Here is a 20,206-nt window from a genome sequence, read left to right on the forward strand (position 1 = left end):
CTCGCGGTACATATTGCATCTCATGAAACACCCTAATTTTAATCAATGACATCATGACAATTGCAGGCGTTCTGTTTTGTGCTGTGTTCATGGCGGGATTTATCTATGCCCTTAATTAGCTACAATCATCTACTATAGTGTATAAATTCGATGAATTTATTATTTATACTTTCATTCGCGTAAGACTCTTGACTAATCGTGGATAACAAAAAAGTCGAGCTACACGAAGTGCGACAGTAGGTTTCTTTTGCTAGTGCGGGCATTTGATTGCATTGTAGCTAAATGGTTGTATTAGAATCCCTATTTATACATCCAGAAAGCTACTGTCCACACCTCTTCCGCCGATCGAGATCACTCGATCTGCCCCTATTGAGTTCGAGAAAGATCTCGAATCAGACTACCTGACTTTTCTTTCCTTTTCTAACTTTTCTAAACGGACCAGAAAAACGCCAGATGTGTCCCTTCATGATACAGTAAAACAACGGAGAACGGACATAAGAGATAGCTCATGAGAAGAAATAGAATCCCCTTTTCTACTCGCCAAGGGAGCTTAGGATGTACGTGTGATTGAATCTCCGACTATGGATCGCAGACTTCGGAAATCGTAGGACAGGGTATCGATATCAAGAAATAGACCGTCTTTGTCGACTCCAATAACTGGATAGAGAAAAGCCAAACATGTCGCGCATGTCACGTGGTTGAGAATGAATTCCCGAAATCAACTGAGCAGAACGAGGATGACGGAGTCACCACGCAGGAACCTAGAGTGATATGTTAAATATGGAGGCCCCTCATCAAAGTACCTCAAGCGGGGGATAATCGCATGGCACTTACATCTTGCTGATGAAGCGATCCTTGTTGACACCCTTGCCTTTACCGCCCTTGGGCTTCTCTGTCCACATTTCCTTGACGTTCTCCAACACCATGTTGCAGTGGCGATCGAACGCCTTCACGCGAGCGAGCAAGCGACGGTTGCTACGGCAGGCGATCAGGACCTGGGTGTGTGTGCGAGTGGCGGTTTGGAGGAGGGAGAGGGGGCCAGCTGTGAGCTCATGTTCCTCGACGAGGGAGACCTCGTATTCACTAGATGGGGTGTTAGAGGCTATAGATGTATGCGACCGGAGTCTGCGTGGATGTATCCAGTGGACAGGATCGGATAGAAGATGGGAAGAACATACGTAAGCTCACTCTTGGGCTTGTTAAGCAGGTCCCTGTTGAATTAGACGGTATGGTTAGCATCAGATTGACCAGGTAGGATTAACGATCACGCCATGATGAAGTGGAATATATGACGGAGAGACACATGATCTCAAGGAAAAGAGGGGTAAGTACTGGATCTTTGGGTCGGTCGACATGTTGGCGGTATATAAAGGTGGTGTGGTGGTCTGCTGGAGGACGTCTTGATTATCTTTCCATCGGACTATCAGCTTTGTCTCTTTCTTGGACTCTTCCGGCCTCTTGGCGCGGGTCGCGGATCACGTGTCGCGCGTGTTTGCCGTGTTTGCGACAGAGCTTTTTTCCCAGTTCGCGATTGGCTGCGTCACGTCGCGTCCGACACGGTTCATGTCGGCGATCTTGAAAGCTTCTCGACATTCAAATGCAAGGCGTCTTTTCTTTTTCTTCTCCAACCTCCCACTAGTTCCTCGCCCCTACTTCACGACTCGCGGTGACTTTCCAAGTCCGACTCGATAATCCCTGCAATCTCCTCACCCCTCTACTTATTAAGGACTCTTACCGCATGTCCCTTCACCCCTTTCTTCAGTCCCGCGTCCGCATTCCAGAGATCATTCCACCCCCGCTATCCTGATTCTCTACATACCAGTGCATTCTCCTGGTCGACGCAACCTCCGATTAGATAGACTTCACGAGCCGATAAGCAAGTGGCATAGATCGGACCCTGCCTTGCTTCAATCCTATACAGCCCTCCTTTGAAAACTTTGTCACGTTTCGACATTCCCACCCTGCCAATTCAACCCACGGTCCGCTCCTGAAACGAACCTTCACCTCGTTCTGACATATTCTTATTTGAATACTTATTCCCCAGCTTGCTTATGGTTATTCCTCTCAAGTTGGTGGCATGGAATCTCAGGACGGAATTTCCGTCCGGCCTATGAGGCGTGAGCCCTCCCTGTTCTGCTTTATTCTACCATGGATACTAACCATTGAGCTCCGATTCGACAGTGAAGGTACTTTACACATTTGACGATGCCAGCAAGACAAATTGCTTGGCTCGGTGGCCTCATCTTCTGGATATCCAGACTGCTGCCCTGGATGAGAAGACACAAATTGGGGTCATCGAGCTGAAGACTTGTATTCAAGCCATTGTCTCCGCCAGGTTAGTTGTTTCACTTCCAGTATCGAGATTATACTCATTCTTATTTGTCTGATTGCAGCCCCGAGTTGGTTGCGAAACTGGGACAAGACTACACCGTTTATGCCTACGATTACTCCGAATATGAGACGCCTTTGGTTGGACAGGGAATGCTATCATGGGTTCTTGCTTCGGCTTCTACCACGCCAAATGCCCCAGCTCATCAATCGGAAACCATGGTCACTGGTCGTGTTTGCAAAAATGTGTTGGGATTGTTCTCGAAGGGTGCTCAGGAGACACTGGAGGTGAAGTTGCGGTTAGTGCCCGTTCCCACGGTCATGCAGAGCGAATACCTGGAAAGCATGCGGAAGTACCGGGAGCTGAGCACTGTTATTCCCCACGAATTCGATGCGCAGACGTGGACCAATTTCTTGCGTCAAAACCCGGGTTTGATGACACCCTCTATCACCCAGCAACCGGAACGGACGGAATCGCCTATGGACCACTCCGCAATTGAGCGTTTTCATCAATTACTCAGCGAGGGCTCGACGCCAAGAGAATTTCCACCTGTCTCTGCAAATGGGTATCGATCTGTATCACCTTCGCAGTCTGCCTTGGCAGCTGGAAGCAGAGTATCCACTCCTGGGGGCCAACGGTCACTTTATCAGCAGGACCAGGTTTCTCAACCAACACAACAGCAGTCACAACAACCCCGTCTGGACCGCGCGCAGAGTGATATCATCCGTCCCTCCTCTAGTGCTTCTATGCGAGATTCAGACTTCGCTATTCAGTCTCGATATGCCAGCCGCAGGGAATCCATTCAGTCGGGCTACGGTAGTTGCGAGGAGTCCGGAGAGTCCCAACCTCGGAAACGAGCTAAGCTGTATCGAGCGGAATGCCCTGGGAAGTCAGACTTCAACATCGAGAGGCAGCCGAGCTCCCTGCGGGTAGCGGCGAGTACAGCTGCTTCTGTTCGTATTCACCGCCCCACGCCAATCAATCCTGCCATCGCTGCTGCTCAGAATTCCCATGAAGAACCGGTTCGGCCACCCACCCCTATCTCCAATACGAATGACCTCCCTCGCCGGGCACGCACCATGCCGAGCCTTCTGCGTGAATCGTCCGTCCAGAGCAACAACTACGAGTCCCCATATAACGCTAGCGATGACCAAACTCCCATTGAATGCAACACGCACTCTCCAGAAGAGTCTCGTTACCAAGGTCTTTTCGAGCCTTCATTCAGCATGCCATCCTCGCCCCCCGTATTGGACTGCAGCTTCGCAGCCCGCTCCAGCCCAGTTCTCCCACCTATGGTCACTGATCCTGATTCTGGATTCATGAGTGGTGGCGTGGAAGAACTTTTAGATGAAGACATCGGCACACCGTTAGAAGATTACACAAGGCCTGTGACGAACGACGCTGGCAGTGAGAAGCGGAGAGACCACCCAGCAGTGCAGGCCAGTTCACCTGTTGGCGCTCGCCCGAACCAGGAGACCCGAAATGAGAATACCGTCGTCGGCGATGAGTCCCAAGGACAACCTGCGAAGGAATCAGCCCCCGCACCTCCCCGTGCACCAGCTAGCGCTGCGGGCTCGAGGCCGTCTTCACGCGCAAGCTTTAGACAGGCTCCTAAGCCTCTGGCCCCTGCTCCTATGTCCCAGAGTGAGATAGAGCAGCTAATAAGCGCAATTCCCGCAAGTGACCCCGTTATGCCATCACAATCTCAAGGCCAGAATTCCGCTTGGGCAGCTGGGCCAATGAGTGATTTCACCGCTGCAGAGACCCCTGCTCCGCAGCGAGTGGCAGAGGACGGCAAAGTCCGCAGTGGGGCGGGTGCGAGAAGATTAAGACAGGTTCAGGCACGCCTCGATAAATGCATTCGCGATGGACAGGTTCCCCCTTACTGTGAAAACTGTGGTGCGATCGAGACCCCTACATGGCGTAGGGCCTGGTCCAAGGAGATCATTGGGAATGAGCAAGAGGCCGATGAAATGAAGAAGGATTCGGGCATGTTGTTTTGGCAGTCTCTCGAGCGGAATGATCAAGACAAAGTTACCAAATTCAAGATCTACAAGAAGAGTCTCGCTGACATCGACAATGACTTTGCTCAAGTCCTTCTTTGCAACCGTAAGTGATAAAGATTTGCTAACTGATTTGCGCTCTTGATACTGACATGAAAAAAGCATGCGGCCTTTGGCTTCACAAGTTTAAGTCCATGCGACCAGAGAACAAATGGAACAAATCCTCAAATGGTAAGAGGAAGCGTCCACCTAGGAACCGCAGGGGAGGCGGCCCCCTTTCAACCAATGGTGCTGCAACTAGGAGCCAAAGTCGAGCTGAGTTGACCAAAGTGGATGGTTCCTCGCCCGTCGCATCAGATGCCTCGTCCCCGGCAGCAGAAGACGGCATAACCCCTCGTGATACCAACAACAATGAAAACGAGAACGAGGATGATTCCCAGGAACCCCCGTCCAAGCGGCGGCGCGCAACCAGTTTGGAACCCCGGAAGTCATCGGACACTGCGGGAAGTCGTTGGCAAGAGGACAATGCGATCGAGGCCCTCAGGCGAGCTATCCAGTCTAGTCCTGCTAGGAATCTCGAGAGTCGCAATTCTGCCACGGCGGGTGAGAATAGTCTTACTCCCAAATCTGTACGGAGAGTTCTGTTTCCTAATTCGCAGGCTGAGGGCGGCCCTTTGAAAGCTCTAGGCGAGTCGGTTCTGAACAGCCCACGCCGTAGCCCTCGCGTGGCTTCTCACGAGTCTGCCAAGCAACCTCAGGACAAAGAGAATGGCACTTCTGACCTAGACTGTCTCTTTGAGAGCCCGAGCTTTGAGCTAGACCTGCCTACCAGCCCTACCCCAAGGCGGCGCAATCCTCGCACCGGCGTGTTGGGTGAAAAGTCGCTTTCGTTGCCGGGTCACTCACCTTCGTCGTCTAAAGTACGGAAGGACATCAACACCACCCCCACGAAACTTACCGCGCAACGGCTCCAGCGCATCCAAAATAGCCCCGGATCATCGCCACGCCAGGGTAAAACCCCCAAGCAGTCGCGCCTTCACATGCCTGAATTGCCCTCTCTCCCCGACGATGCCTTCAGTGCGGATGCATTCGACGGAATGGATAAAGTTATTGTGGATATCTTCTCTGATGCTCCTGCCACGAACGCTGACTCTTTGTTCGGCTTTGACCCAACCAAATGCCCGTCCAGTAGCAACTGGCCGGATTGGTTGCCGTCCGACTACGTCTCGCCCAATGGATCTGAGGAAGAGCAGAATAACGGAGATGATGATTCTGGTAATCTCATCAACGCGCTCCTATCCAACTCGGACCTCCATAAAGAAAACCATTTTGATATTTTCAATCTTGATTCGAACATCCTCGACTCCGGATTTTTCAGCTCTGATGCCCTGGATACCGACGTAATGGCCCTGAATGTCAAGGCTAAGTCGGCCGAGGGATCGAGCCACAAAGAACAAGCACAAAACAATACGCCTAATGCTTCATGAGTTCCCTTGACTATTATTTTTCTGTTACCTTTTTATTGTGATGAGCATCCGAGACTTTCTTTTGCATTTTTCTTTCTTTTTGATGTGTTTTTCAAGCGACGGCGTTGGTGGGTTGGAACCTGTACCGAGAGTACCCCGTTGGTCTTGGGATTGTCCTGTCTTTTAGTCTCCCTTCCATGTTCAAGTCATGATTAGCATGTATCAGGCACTGCTGAATGTGCCGTCGACACTTTACTATTACTATAACTCCTCAAAAACCGAGGACGAGTTGACTCGTCTTGAATTACGATAACAAAAGAAAACAAATACAAAATAAATCGAAGAAAGAAGTAATCTTGTCTGTTTCTGAAGTAGATGTAGTCAAAAGCTACTAATCAAATACTAGTCTAATATACGTTATACATCCTAAATATATAATCATCTTAACTACACTACACGAGGCAGGACAAAATAGCCATAATGCAAGAGCATGATAGTATAATTAATATTCAACGCTCTTCTAATGCCACTATTTTACTGCATTGCCATCCTGCTTATATGCCACCCCTATGTCTAGAGACAAGTCCCAAACATATGCACCCTGGTATCAAAAAACAAGGGAGAAAAAAGACATGAAAAATAACCAATTACTCAGCCGACTCATAGAACAGCGATTTAAACCGATGTGTCGCATTAACAACATTCTCGTAAATCTTATAATCTGTCAAAGAACCACCATCAGCCAAAGCTCCCTATCAAGGAAAGAAGGGAACAACATACCGCAATCAGAGGGATTCCCCCAATCAAAGCTGCCCAACACCCTCACTCCAAGACCCTGTTCGTACACATCGGTCAGCATGAGATCATACCTCGTCTGCTATAGTCCGTAGGATATGTCGAAAACTCACCTGCCCCTCAACATCAGTCACCTTCCCAACAACCTCGACCAACTTCCCCATCTGCAGATGCGAATCGGGCTTCAGGATCAGCGTCACGTCTCCATTATCTCCACACGTGATGGTCGCCGTGTCGCCGCGGAGAGCTGTTACTGTGCCCAGTATACGGACGGTGTTTGTGACGTGGGGGTTTGCGTTGGAGGGGTGGAAGGCGTGGAGGTGGGCGGGGAGGACGCGGGGTGTTTGGAGGGACATTTTGTTTTCCTTTCCTTTGGTCTTTTGATTCGTTTGGTGGGGATTGAGGCGATGGATTGTTGTTTGGGGGAGAGACTGGGGTTGTATCGAGTGATTAGGTGGAGAGAAAGTGTGGAGTGGATATTATTGATTGATCGATGGGTTTCATTCAGTTCTGATGATCGCAGGATATCCATATCGGCGCGTGACGCGTGGTCATGTGATTAGAAGTGGTTCATTAGACTAACCGTTTTGGGTGTTGCCCTATAGGGTCACGGGTCCATCACGACCGAGCTTACTATATAGTATACACTGTATCTTGAGATAAGCACTAATTCTTTGGGATATTAGATCCAATTAGCACGTAAAACATTTAATACGTGGAAATACCCTACTACTCCGTAAAGGGGTAAAAGTGCAGCTACTGATGTCAATCCCATTGTTCCATAAGTCTCTCTTAAGCCAACCTCGGCGCAGTAGCTTGGATGACGCATTTCTCTCCATACTCTTGCCATCAGCTTCATAAGTAGGAGAGGGGTCTCGCGCAAAACCATGACTTCTAATTCTTTGTTGTAAAGGTTGGACCTTTCGGAACTTTGGACTCGGTTAGGTTCTTTTTCGTGGTGATGGTCCATGGGAAGTGGGTGAGACCGGAGACGTTTTCTGGTATTGCGGGTTAGAATGAATACTTGTTATCTTATTCATTTATTTATCTATATAACTGGGATTTGGATTTGGATTGTGTAAGGGATACTATAACTGACTGAGGATGAATTCGGCTTTGTCTCTGGTAGGACGGCGTTGGTGGATGGCGATAGAGATGTAGTCGGTGGGAGTGCCGTTCCACGTAATATTCAGGTCCTGGCCGATGTCGTACCACGGATTGAGGTCGAGGGTGTTGTTTTTTCCCGGGAGTGGTGGGGCAATGAAGTAGAATTGGGAGTAGACGGGCAATACGAGCAGCAGGAATAGTAGGACGCCTAACTGGCAGAGTAGTCCCTTGCCATGGGTCCGAAAGACAAACACTATATAAGCAGGGGTTGGAGGGAGAGAAAAAGCCCTCACTCACTCACTCACTCTCCATCTCACACCTCAAGGTCTCTAAACAACATGGCACAAACCATCCCACTACCCCTGCCTGGCATCGAGCATGGAAAAAGAATCCTCGCCTCGGTGGTTGAGACACGGGCACGAGATGGACCAGAAAGTACTTGGGTGTCTGTGCCCATTGACAACGAAGACTTGTCGCGCGGATTCAAGGACATCAGCTTCCAGCAGCTGAACAATGCAGCTAATCATGCCGCTCGGTGGCTTGGTGAACACCTGCCAGGAACATCGGAGCCGTTTCAATGTTTCGCTTATGCGGGACCTAAGGACTTTCGATATCCTATTCTCGCTGTTGCGGCTGCTAAGATCCAGAAAGTGGTATGTAGCTTGAGATATTGGGGGAAGAGGAACATCGATCGCTGACAACTAGTTCGTGATAGATGGTTCTTCCATCTCCTTTGGTAACCGCTGAGGCGCAGCTACGGATTCTCGAGAATAAGAGGTGTACCGTGTATTTGCGACCATCGTCAATGGCAAGCCAAGTGGATGCAATTCTACGCGAGGCACCACGTATTCAGGCTGTTGAGGTTCCAGAGATAGACGAGTTTATGCGGGAAGACGAAGCTGTGCCTTACAGTTACGGCAAAACTTGGGAGGAAGGAAAGGACGATCCCTGGCTTGTATTTCACACATCCGGCACGACAGGTCCGTACATGCATCATATCCAGATCTTTCTCCACTGGAATGCTTGCTGACTGCTGGTTTAGGTTATCCGAAGCCCGTTACCTATACTCATAGCATGATGACTTTCCCTGATATTGCCGCGTCACTGCCGGATGTTGAATTAGGTTATATCCACCAGTATGCCTACCGAAGGTGGTATACGCCAGTACCATCACTGCATGTGAGCCCTCGCCACCGTCAATTACTCTGTAGTTGCTGTAACTAAACAAGGTACACCCAGTTCGTGGGGACCGTAATGACACTCGGCATGCCGACCTTTCTGCACATGATCACAGTCGTGGGTCCGCCGGTACCGCCATCAGCAGAAATCATCACGAAAACCCTCCAATATGGCCAGGTCGAAGGCGCCCTTTTACCACCGGCACTAATCGATGTGCTCTGCCAAACTTCACCTGGCCTAGACGCTCTCCGCCAACTGAAATTTGTCCATTACGCAGGCGCCCCCCTCTCGAAAAAGACAGGGGACCAGCTAGCCTCCCACGTCCGCATAGTCCCCTGCATCGGCAGCACAGAAGCTGGTGGCTACTTCACTAAGATTCACGATCACCGCGACGCATGGGATTACATCTCCTTCCAAGACTATGCAGGAGCGGTATTCGAAAAACGACTTGACGACCTTTACGAACTAGTCTTCACTCGTCGCCCGGGGGACTCACCACAACAGATTTTCAAGTTATATCCAGACATCGACCGCTTCGAAACCAAGGATCTCTGGACAGAACATCCAGTTCACAAGGGTCTCTGGAAGATCATCGGCCGCACTGATGATTACGTCTATCTCTCTCATGCGGATGGATTGCACGCCTCGCTGTTAGAACCAGAAATCGAAGCACATCCACGTGTAAGATCTGCTTTGATCGGTGGCTATGGTCGTCCTGCTCCTGTGCTTATTTGTTGAGCTGTTTTCGACGGAGAAGGGAGAAACTCAGGAGGAGTTGATCTCTAGTCTGCAGCCGTATATTGAGAAGGTAAATGCCCGGGTTCATGACTGTGTGAGACTTTCTACGGAGCGGGTCATCGTTGCAGCGGAGAAGAAGCCGTTTATTCGGACCATTAAAGGTAGTGTTGCTAGAATGCAGACTCTCGCGTTGTATGAGGACGAGATTGCGGCGTTGTTTTCTTAGGGTAGGTATACTTAGGTATACTCTGTTGTAGGTATCTGGGCTTCAATAGTGGGAATCTAAACCATGCTGTAGAAGAATCCCATCCTCGGAAAGTGAAAGAAAACGATAACAAACGGGAGATACATCCAATATCATACCATGCCATCTAATTATGGGCCCCAAGCCGTTATGCATCTAACAGCGAATATAGATCTTGACACATTCGGCCCTATGATTCTCATGATGCAGCATTTACTGGTCATGGCCAAGAAATTCCAAGCCCTCCAGATGCTGTACTAGATGACTTTCTCCCAGCTGCATGTATTGATGATACTATTCAGGCATGACTGAGATCCTCGAGACTTTTCGTCCAGATGACATTCTCGCAGATCCACCCTCTTTTCCTTAGTGGTGTAATTGCCCGATGCCCTATTAAACAAATTTAACATCTGTTTCAATTACCGTCCGCACACAGTGTGTCTTGTCTTCCCCCTCTACGACAAAGGCAATATCAGCACCGTTGCCTATCAAAAGAGATGGCTCGTTCTTGATATACGAATAGAATTTCGGCGTTATATCACCACCAGGGACGAGAGTCATTGCTCCACTTATAGACAACAATATCAAGCCTTTGGTAGGATTTTGGAGATTCACGCCCCGACAAAATGCCATACAGTACATCCACGGACCTTGTTTGCATGTAAGCGGTGGTTCCCATGAATTACTGGAGCGTCACCCACGTTGTATCCTTCATCTATTAAGCTGGCATTTAGACTAAGAACCGATTTAACGAGAGAAGACATGTGTGAATAACCGGCGCAAGGAGGGGTAATGGAGGTCTTGAAGTTGTTTGTGTGTTCTAAGTAATCGGTTGACGCCGATTGCAAGGATGCAATTGGTAAGTATAAAGAGCCAAGACTAATTATAAGTTAATTAGTATAGTTACCTGACCAGCGCCTATATGCATAAAATTAACACCTATACCATGCTACTAGATAGGGTCACGGACTCGGATATCGTTCTTAAGTCATGTGGCAACCCATCCCTTTCTCTCTTACTCTACTAACATCGTTATTTGTACTGCGATATACTAATATTCATGCGGAAACACTGTGTCAGTATACCTGCACCGCGAATTTCGCATTCTCCGGATTATTTAGGCGTTTCACCATGAATATAGAACCTCAAGAGTGGATCGATTACTTTTCTCTGGACATCAACCGCCCTTCAACAGCAATAAAGCAATCCATGATGTGAGCCACTTCAAACGCTTTCCATACAATGATAAAGAGTGGAAATTTGGCGGTCGAGCGCAACCAGCCACAGCACTTAGGGGTCCTATTTTAGTCCTTTGGTTACACGTTAAGACGGGAGATACAAAAACCACATATGTTGCTAAAACTGTAAGCGGCTGTTAATAGAAGCTTTCGTCCATGACCTCTACACATGGGCTGACTTCGCACAAGTTCTCAGACTACAGTGAAGATGAAGCAAGAGCACAGCTCAGACGGATTCCCTCAAAGCAGCACTCTGTGGAGGATGTGAAACAAAATCTCGACCCCTTTCTTAATGAGACAAGAGCTCTTGAACATCTCAATCAACACTGTTCTCCGTCACGGAGAATATATTTCCCTCAATATTATGGAGTGCTTACTGATATCAACAACTCGAAATTTCCTCTAAGGTATAAGCCACGACGTCAAGCAGTTGTTCTGGAAGCTATCAAACCAGATATGGCTTGCCGACGTATACTTGCGACTGGTGATGCTTCAATGTCAAATCTGAAGGAAGGCTTCTCTATGAGACTCAACAGCTTGCCACTCGGTTCGTTCGAGGTAGACTGGTACGGATCTCTATTGACAGATCGACTTCGCCGTGTCGATGCATTGTATGATATTGGGATTGTACATGGTGACATTGAAGATCATCATTTTAGACTTCCGGGGGAATTTTATGACATAGTCCTCTATGATTTTCTATATCATATACATTTTCTCCAAAGGTGCCTTATCTCATTAGTGCTCGGAACCCTCGCCCACTATCAGTGATAAAGAAACATGAGAAACGCCAAGTTGAGGATCAAATATATGCACGGTATTTAGCGACCTATAACCATTGGAAGGGGTATTAAAGCAAAACAGTGCCCAGCAGATGGACTTTCGACTTTATCTTGCTGAATCATTTCAATCGAACGATGCCCTACTGGGTGCACTTTTCAACCCGCCAAAGCAAACTGAGGACTTGGAATTAATAATATTGAGAGTCACTCATCGCCCTGATGGTAGGTTTTCATTCATTAATTGATATACATACTCATGATTTACTCAACTTTCCATTTCAGGCTATACTATGCCGTCTTTGGCCTCGTTATTCCCTTTCCTGGAAGCAATCCGACCGAATGACTGCCCTAGCTGGCATATACACAGAGCACAGCAGCTGAAGTATGAGCCTGTCTGGGTTCTTTATATTGATCAAGGAGACAGGCATGGAAATAAAGAGGTCGAATCATTGTCAATAGTATCTATATATGGCAGGGATCTTATTGATGTGGACATGTTAAAGACGGGACAAGGATGTTTCTTTCTTCTTTTACTTCCCCGGTCATGGGCTATAGAGGAACCCAACAGCAAAGTCCTTGCAATTTGCAGTCAGCTCCTCATCCCTGGCAAATCAGGCACCATCATTAAGAAGGTCGAATTCGATCAGTACTGATATTATGGGTCTATCTATACCTTGTTAATATATATATGTATATATATTTGCGCTTGCACAAAGCATACGAATACACGGATTTGTGTATACACCAGAAAGGGCAGCGTTGGAAGCAGAAGCGGACCTTTGAGACAGGACTGCTTCGAATCCTCAACACCAATCTAAGAAAGGTAAATAGCCTCGAAAGCTCCATCTCTGGCTATCTTTTTCAAGGCTGTTCCGAAGCAACCAACATATACAATTCTATCATCTTCTTAGATATTTCAAGTCCGGCTGCTGCGCGAGGTTAAACCCTTAGACAAGTATTTCAAGTGTGTAGGATGTTGGTGCCGCCTGGGCGACACTGATTGGCATTGCCTGGCAGTCCTTATGAAGAACTGCCAGGAGGAAGAGTACAAGGAATAAGGTCGTTGTGTGGAGGTTTTATGAGAGTATGGTGAGGTAGCTTTTAGTGAGCTTTTGATGGAAGAAGAGACGGTTTGTTGAGATGGTTTGTATTGTAAGGTTATTGTGAGGTTTGGTCGGTACTTATTGGCAAGGCCTGGGAGCCCTGCAGAAGGACTACCAAAAAGAGGAAGAGAAGGGAGAAGAAGATAAGTATTATAGAGATTTATTTGTAAGTTGATAGTAAGGTTTGGTTGAGGTAAGTAGTAAGTATAAGTACATACTAAGTTAAGGAAAGAGGGCCTCACAGGTGCTGAGTAAGCAACTCACAATACATTAAGGAACTGAGTACTCTGTATAGAGCTTTCTATCTTTAATATCACACTACATCACCAACTTAACCCTTATAGGTGTCCAAATTGCTTTTCTAGGTGTCCTTCTAACACAACCTAAGCTTTTAATGAGAGCACAACCCACTTTCCTGTCACATGATCACAGTTAGGGTTAGTGTTAATATCAACGCCTTCGGTTTGAGTATAAAATGGAATGCATACACAGCTGATATGAGTAGAGGGCGACTGTTCATATATGCTCGGATGGCATTCTCGATGTTCCTCTCACAGCACTCCTTCAGGCAGCAATTTCTGGACCAACTTTAGGTATAGAGGGACACCTGTTATACTTCCAGGCAGAAGAGACCACATCCCGCGTATCAACCACGACGTGGACACCAACCGAGGAAAGACGAGAGGCAAGACTCTCAACCTGCACAAGAATATTCTGGCTTTCTTCAACTGAACGCAGCCACTGTGTAACAACAAGAACCTGAGTCTTTGCTACACGTGGAGGAATAACAAGACCACGATTATCACCATGCACTGCTATCATTAAACCAATAGCTCGAACTGAGAGACGACATGTGTTCTGCCACACATACAGTGACGAGATTGTGTCTATCGATGGATCTTCGACTGAATTATCATACTCTTTGCTGACCCTTTGGCATAATTCTCGGCATGTCGCACCTTCAACACAATGATTAATACCCGGGATATATCCTAAGGCTATGCTGGTTCTTGGATCGTTAGGACAACTAGCTCTCTTGCTCTTAGCCCTTTGACTGCAGAGTTAGCTCTTTTGTTATGTATGAGAAGCAATACGAAGAAAATTGCTCTATAATCTTGAAAAGAGTCTATTAGTCTATTATCTACTAGTAATAATTGCTCCGCTTAGCGGAGTCTTGGTATCTCTGTCTATCAAAACATGAACAAGATGAAAAAAAAAAAAAAAAAAAAAAAAAAAGACAAAAAAGGTACAAAAACATGTACAACAAAAAAAAAAAAAAAAAAAGTCATTCATCCCCCCGCCCCCCAGCCGGACGTGTACTGTCCCACAGAAGAAGGGGACCCCAAGCCCACCCACCGTACACGCCCGACTGGTTCCACCACCCTCCGCGCTCCGCTCCGCCCTCCCCCCGCCCCCCAGCCAGGCATTGTACTGTCCCACCGAAGAAGGGGACCCCAAGCCCACCCACCGTACAATGCCTGGCTGGTTCCACCACCGGGTCTCTTCCCTCCCCCGCCCCCCAACCAGACGTTGTACTGTCCCACCGAAGAAGGGGACCCCAAGCCCACCCACCGTACAACGCCTGGTTGGTTCCACCACCGGGTCTCTTCCCTCCCCCGCCCCCCAGCCAGACATTGCACTGTCCCACAGAAGAAGGGGACCCCAAGCCCACCCACCGTGCAATGCCTGGCTGGTTCCACCACCGGGCGCCTTCCCTCCCAGACAACCGACGGCGTCCCACAGAAGGGGACTACTCGTCGATTGTAAACAGGCTCGCAACCGGGCTCGGGGGAGGCCCGCTGTCCTTAATGTGACTATAAACTTTGTCAGAAGGTCTGTTCTTTCAGGCCTAATCTTAGAGAAGGTTAACTTACCAGCTTTGAGGCTTGGTTACCTCTTGGCCGCCCCCGAACCGCGGTATGCGAGCGACGGTTGCTTCCTCTTTGGCCATCTCGGCCTTGAGGGCAACCGTCATTTGCCGACGCCAACGTTGTCTGTCGCGCCGGTTGTTGATGTGGCGACGCAGGTGGATGAAGCCCCACGCCGCAAGTGGAACACCTAGGATGATTCCTAGGCCAATTGCTGCCCCGAAGGGCGCAGAGAAGGTTGGTGCCGCATTGGCGGCCCTTGTTGGTAGGGCCTGGCAGCCCTGCATGAGGACTGCCAGGGAAAGAAAGAGGAAAAAGGAGATGAGGGAGGTCATTTTGGGTTTAGAGTTAGAGTAGAGTGGTTTTTGATGGTTTCTTTCAAAGAACTTTGATGAGAGAGATTTTTTATTGTGAAGACTGAGTACATGAAAGAATTCAGAACTGGGGACTTGGGAGGACTTGGGAGAAGCCTAGCGGACTGCACTAGGTCACAAATCTGTCATAATACCATCACCATTGTGTCAGTTCCAAATACCAAACCATCCGCCGGCGCCGACCTCTCAGCCGGAGTTCCTGAGGCCAGAATATCAACCTCGTTATGTTCAGATATAAAATTAGGGCTTCTGGTGTGGTGTTGAAGTGATCCCGCGGAGGTGTAGTAAAAGCGCACGTACGGCAACTACTACCCTGTAGCCTCTCGCTCCTTCCACTTCATCTCGTATAGTGACAGAACCTACCAATGACGACACCGAAGGATAGCACACAAAGTGTAGAGCTTGGGCCAGTACCAAACCAATTGAACGTTTCTTCTGATCAAAGCTCCTTTCTCAACGAGCCTAGAACGTGTCCTTGTCATTATCCCAATCTCTCGAATGGAATTATTCTGTACTCCGTATTGTGGCGGTTCGAGTATACGGTGACTGAGCCACCTACCCTCCGGACTGCCTATATCAAACGAAAGCGAGCCACTGGGGGTATACCGACGAACTGCGTGTTGATTCCATTATCACAGAGGCCAGCTGCGCAATGGATAGCAGAAAGGCTAAGAGGATATGGCCACGGACTGAGAATGGCATCTTGACTTATGTTCAGCAGATAGGAACGCGACGGGCGCGTTGCTAAACATGACACAAAGTAGGAGCATGCAGTCGTTCTTCATCCTCTTCTGACGGTTGTATATCCTAATGCATACCCAGCCTCGAGAGACAAGGAGAAAGGAAGACGAATATGGTGATGGAAAAGGGAATCAACACCAAGAGACTTCTCTGCCTCTCGAATGCCTGCGTGGCTTTGTCGGCCATTCAACGAATTAGGGCGGAGTACAAAGTCGTCCTCACAGGGTAAGAATACATTTTGCAGGCACCGTTTAATCAGCACGACTAACGTGGTTGGTACTCAAGGACCCGGGTGTAGAACAATCAGAGGGAGTTGTGGTTGGTATTTCACTGATTTTACCCTGACGTCTTCGTTCCGTCTACCGCTACCCAGTCCGAGAAAGGTCCTGCGGTTATATCCATGGTGGCATTCGTCGGGTAAGAGTTCCAGGCATGTCGAAACGCAAAATCTCTCAGTGACAGCCTGTAGAGTCTTCAGTGTATTCTCAATACCTGATATCTTGATCTCTGAAGTCCAAGATTCCACTGACACATCCGTCGTTGACCATGATGCTCTGGGGGCGTAGATCTCAATGGATAAACAGGATTTGGTGCTGCTCTGCGATAGCACGCCGGCCAGGAAAGTCGGCGACATAACCCTGAGGCCTTACATGACTTTTTTACATATGTGTGTCATATCAGAGTAATGTCAAGGTCATATCTGGCTGTCCCTGAGGCTGATAGACGTTGTATTAAACTATAAACAGACTGTCTGAGCTTACTAAGGTAGCCCTAAAGTGCTTGTACTTCAGAGACACCGCGCTAGAACACGTGCTCACGTGATCCGTTTTTATCTCCGCCGAAAGCTTGCCCAGTACGTCAATCAGATACTTCCGCGACGGTTCGAAGTAAAACTCACCATTTCTGGGTTCCTTCCCTCGTTGACTAGTGTACTATGATCGCAGTGACTTGTCTAACATAATTAAATCTCATTTGTTCCAATTTTCCATTCCCCGCTTATTCCAGATCAAATCACCATGCCACCTCCGCTACCTTCCCACCACCGCGGTATGACCGCAAACCCCCTCAAACCTAGCCGTTACCGACCGGGAAAACCGATTGCCGAAGAGCCTTCGTCATCTGAGGAAGAGGAAGAGGAAGATGAGGAAGAACAGATCAAGGAGCAGGAACGGCGCAGGTTAGAACAACAGCGGAGACAGCGGGCGCAGGCACCGAAGGCGACTTCTTTCCCCGGCGGAAACATTACTAAAGGGGTGAAAAATGTGCAAATAGAAGAGGATGAAGATGAGGAGGGCTTCGTTACTGAGGAAGAAGAGGAAGAGTCTAAACCTCCCCCTCGTGTTGCTGGCGACAATGGGGGTGCTGCGGCCGCAGCTCCTGTTCAAGCAGCGGGTGAGCCGGTGAGCAAAGAGGAAAGTGAGGAAGAAGAGGAAGAGGAGGAAGAGAGCTCCGAAGAAGAGAGTAGTTCGGAGGAGGAGACGCCGAGGAGGGTTCTTCTACGACCTACATTTATCAAAAAAGACAAGCGCAACAATGCAGCAAATCAGACACAAAACGGGCAGGGAGCATCACCTAATACAGCCGCTGCGGATTCAGCGGCGGAGGCAGAGGCCCGCAGAGTGCAGCGACAAGAAAAGGCCGATATGTTAGTGCGCGAGCAGTTGGAGAAGGAAGCAATTGCCCGGAGCGCTGCAAACAAGCAATGGGATGACGATGAATTAGAGGCAGTTGAAGAAAATGGTATTGACGACAAGGATGGAATAGACCCCGAAGCCGAATATGCCGCCTGGAAACTCCGCGAACTCAAGCGCGTCAAGAGAGAGCGTGAGGCAATCGAAGCCGCCGAGAAGGAGCGCGAAGAGGTCGAGCGTCGTCGGAACTTGACAGCGGAGGAGCGTGAACGCGAAGACCGCGAATTTATTGCCAAGCAGCAAGAAGAGAAGGAAGCTACTCGAGGACAGGGTGGATTTATGCAACGCTACTTTCACAAGGGTGCCTTCTTCCGCGACGACCTGGAGAGGGAAGGATTGGACCGGAGAGAGCTCATGGGTGCCAGATTTGTGGATGATGTATCGCGCGAAACTTTGCCTGAGTACATGCAGATTCGAGATATGACAAAACTTGGAAAGAAGGGTCGGACACGATACAAGGATCTGAAAACGGAAGATACAGGACGCTTCGGTGATGGCTTTGATAATAGACGTCGTCGCGACGCTCCGGTCGGCGTCAGAGATGAACGATTCCTGCCGGATCGGCCAGATGACCGACCTAAAGGGCCTACGGGAGCCAATGCTGGTCCGGTGCGCGAGAGACGGAGGTCGAGGTCTAGATCATACTCACCAAGACGGGATCGACGACCTGACAGAAGGGAACGTCGTGAAAGTCCTGACCGAGACCGTTCGAGAGATCGGTACCGCCCTGACTCGAGGAATCGCAGGAAACGAAGCCCTTCTCCGTATGATGATCGCGAAAAGCGCAGACGGTTGGGAAGTGTTTCGTGAAGAAGCAACAGAAAAGTGCAAATAGAATCATTTTATTCCTATTGGCGTTGTGGGTATCTTGAAAGCATGGGCGGGTTGGGGTTATGACGCTTTGCATTGAGAAACCAATGTTTTTTTGCCTTTCCTCCTGTATTTAATGAAGCCTCGCCAGGGGTGATATCAATTATACCAGGTCACCTACTGGTCATAACTTGGACAAATGATCAATTGGACATCTGCTAAGGCACAGATGTGTAGCACGATGTCACCAGCTCAAAAATCTTCCCTCTGTATAATAAACATAAACGCCATAGCCGTAGTTGATCGCATTGGGTATGTCCTTGTCCCGTTCCAAACGTCGAATAGGAGACCCTAACACCAAGCATGGTCGACGAAATGATAACCTTACCAGCCTCTATCATAACCGACGACCAAATTGATCACTATAGCCAGCCAGGCGTAGCAATTAATCAAGTATCGCTGTCCTAATTTGGATCGTGTGTTGCGGCGAGTTTATTTGATGCCAGCCCTCTCCAATACCTTCTCCCTCTCCATAACGCTCTCCCCAAAGCGCACTAAGAAGATCGTCCGACCAGGCCACATCTCCGTTGGTTGATTGTGAGCCGTAACCTTGGCCTCGAAGCCACAGCCGTCACAGACACCTTCAATGATTCCCGCCACGAAAGCTGCACAATTCAGCATGCTCATTTCCTTAGGTACACTAATGTATGTGTTCACAAGCGGGTCATTATCCGTAATCATATATTCGTTGGGTGTATCGGGAGAGACAGAGTGCTCAAGAGCATCTGCGGGACGATTAAAAAGGAGTCGCCAGAGAGGACCGTGAATGAGATGGAGCAAGGGCAGGATACGGAGGGGTCGATTAGGAGGAGCGGCAGAAGTCGACGAGCTAGATATAGACGATGAAGTCGAGCTAGTTATCGTTCGGTAGTAGAGTAGATCAAGAAGACGGAGTCCCAGGGGGTATCCTTGTTCATTTAATCTGGAGCTTTGTTCAGCACAGGAAGGACCACAACACGACAACATTTCCATGGAGCCCTACCGTTTCTCGAGATCCTGGATACCTGTTACCCTTCTCTGGGCATATATGACCATCTCCGCAAAGAGAAAGGCGAAACTTGCCCGGCTGGATTCCGCATTCCGACTGCGATTCAGATGTCTGTCATAGATGGTCTTCCGGTTCGAGGGGACGCGCAGCCCGGTATTGGCGATGTGCTGGATCTGCTGCGGTGGCTGCTGCTTGTCACTAGCGTTTGAGTGGTTTGCGGCGCTGTTGCTGACGGACACCATGGCGGAATGGCGGGCGGGGTGTGCCATGTTGGACTGACTTCGTAGGTGTTTGATAGATAGATTGCAATAGTAATGGACGGAAGTTATATTTAAGTTATGGATATTGCTTCATGGTGATTATCTTGGATCTGTTAATGAAAGAGAGTGTCGACTGATTCCATTCCACAGGATCTCGCGGGGATTAAAAGAGAACCTCACATGCACTGGAATGGCTGGTCCATACAACATACACTCAGCGGTGGGTTGGTGTCCTCCGTATCGGGCGGTTTGGAGTTCTTACGGCAGGACACACAGACACGCAATGCAGTTTCAAATACTATCGTTTCAGGATGAATCCCGCAGGATTTTATAGATTACGAACTCTACAATAGCAAAACCCTCTACGGCTACGAAAAAAGACGTCTACAGGAGTAGTACGAAGATAGATGCATAACAATTGAATTCTTCA

At 48.7% G+C, this 20,206-nt stretch overlaps 8 protein-coding genes across 8 annotated transcripts; 4 read left to right on the top strand and 4 right to left on the bottom strand.

Moving 5' to 3' along the window:
- Positions 1-249: 249 nt before the first annotated feature.
- F9C07_9065 (small nuclear ribonucleoprotein Sm core protein) lies at positions 250-1,389 on the bottom strand. The gene is made up of 4 exons (XM_041293330.2): positions 1,333-1,389; positions 1,179-1,211; positions 835-1,083; positions 250-761 (listed from the first exon to the last, which is right to left on the bottom strand). Exons 1-4 carry the CDS (start codon positions 1,353-1,355, stop codon positions 719-721), a joined length of 348 nt encoding a protein of 115 aa, XP_041148230.1. The 5' UTR covers positions 1,356-1,389; the 3' UTR covers positions 250-718.
- Positions 1,390-1,421: 32 nt separating this feature from the next.
- F9C07_2285375 (uncharacterized protein) lies at positions 1,422-6,160 on the top strand. Its single transcript, XM_041293331.2, has 4 exons — positions 1,422-2,117; positions 2,182-2,335; positions 2,394-4,438; positions 4,495-6,160. Exons 1-4 carry the CDS (start codon positions 2,078-2,080, stop codon positions 5,817-5,819), a joined length of 3,564 nt encoding a protein of 1,187 aa, XP_041148231.1. The 5' UTR covers positions 1,422-2,077; the 3' UTR covers positions 5,820-6,160.
- A 285-nt stretch (positions 6,161-6,445) lies between these two features.
- Positions 6,446-6,949, bottom strand: F9C07_9067 (putative ssDNA binding protein Ssb3; the record flags this gene model as incomplete). The annotated part of the gene is made up of 3 exons (XM_041293333.1): positions 6,446-6,519; positions 6,579-6,633; positions 6,707-6,949. 3 exons carry the CDS (start codon positions 6,947-6,949, stop codon positions 6,446-6,448), a joined length of 372 nt encoding a protein of 123 aa, XP_041148232.1.
- Positions 6,950-7,933: 984 nt separating this feature from the next.
- On the top strand, positions 7,934-9,617 carry F9C07_9068 (putative AMP dependent ligase/synthetase; the record flags this gene model as incomplete). The annotated part of the gene is made up of 4 exons (XM_041293332.2): positions 7,934-8,353; positions 8,416-8,680; positions 8,743-8,879; positions 8,940-9,617. 4 exons carry the CDS (start codon positions 7,934-7,936, stop codon positions 9,615-9,617), a joined length of 1,500 nt encoding a protein of 499 aa, XP_041148233.2.
- A 1,550-nt stretch (positions 9,618-11,167) lies between these two features.
- On the top strand, positions 11,168-12,020 carry F9C07_1711966 (uncharacterized protein). Its single transcript, XM_071508328.1, has one exon. It carries the CDS (start codon positions 11,256-11,258, stop codon positions 11,868-11,870), a length of 615 nt encoding a protein of 204 aa, XP_071364616.1. The 5' UTR covers positions 11,168-11,255; the 3' UTR covers positions 11,871-12,020.
- Positions 12,021-14,734: 2,714 nt separating this feature from the next.
- F9C07_2234752 (uncharacterized protein) lies at positions 14,735-15,187 on the bottom strand (the record flags this gene model as incomplete). The annotated part of the gene is made up of 2 exons (XM_041293334.1): positions 14,735-14,798; positions 14,859-15,187. 2 exons carry the CDS (start codon positions 15,185-15,187, stop codon positions 14,735-14,737), a joined length of 393 nt encoding a protein of 130 aa, XP_041148234.1.
- A 1,796-nt stretch (positions 15,188-16,983) lies between these two features.
- Positions 16,984-18,468, top strand: F9C07_9070 (putative microfibrillar-associated protein MfaP1; the record flags this gene model as incomplete). Its single annotated transcript, XM_041286576.1, has 1 exon — positions 16,984-18,468. The coding sequence occupies one exon, from the start codon at positions 16,984-16,986 to the stop codon at positions 18,466-18,468; it is 1,485 nt and encodes a 494-aa protein (XP_041148235.1).
- A 492-nt stretch (positions 18,469-18,960) lies between these two features.
- F9C07_9071 (transport protein particle complex subunit) lies at positions 18,961-19,785 on the bottom strand (the record flags this gene model as incomplete). Its single annotated transcript, XM_041293335.1, has 2 exons — positions 18,961-19,450; positions 19,511-19,785. The coding sequence occupies 2 exons, from the start codon at positions 19,783-19,785 to the stop codon at positions 18,961-18,963; spliced, it is 765 nt and encodes a 254-aa protein (XP_041148236.1).
- Positions 19,786-20,206: the final 421 nt, after the last annotated feature.

The sequence above is a fragment of the Aspergillus flavus genome, chromosome 5, assembly GCF_009017415.1.
Source record: "Aspergillus flavus chromosome 5, complete sequence".
In the NCBI taxonomy this organism is placed as follows: Eukaryota; Fungi; Ascomycota; class Eurotiomycetes; order Eurotiales; family Aspergillaceae; genus Aspergillus; species Aspergillus flavus.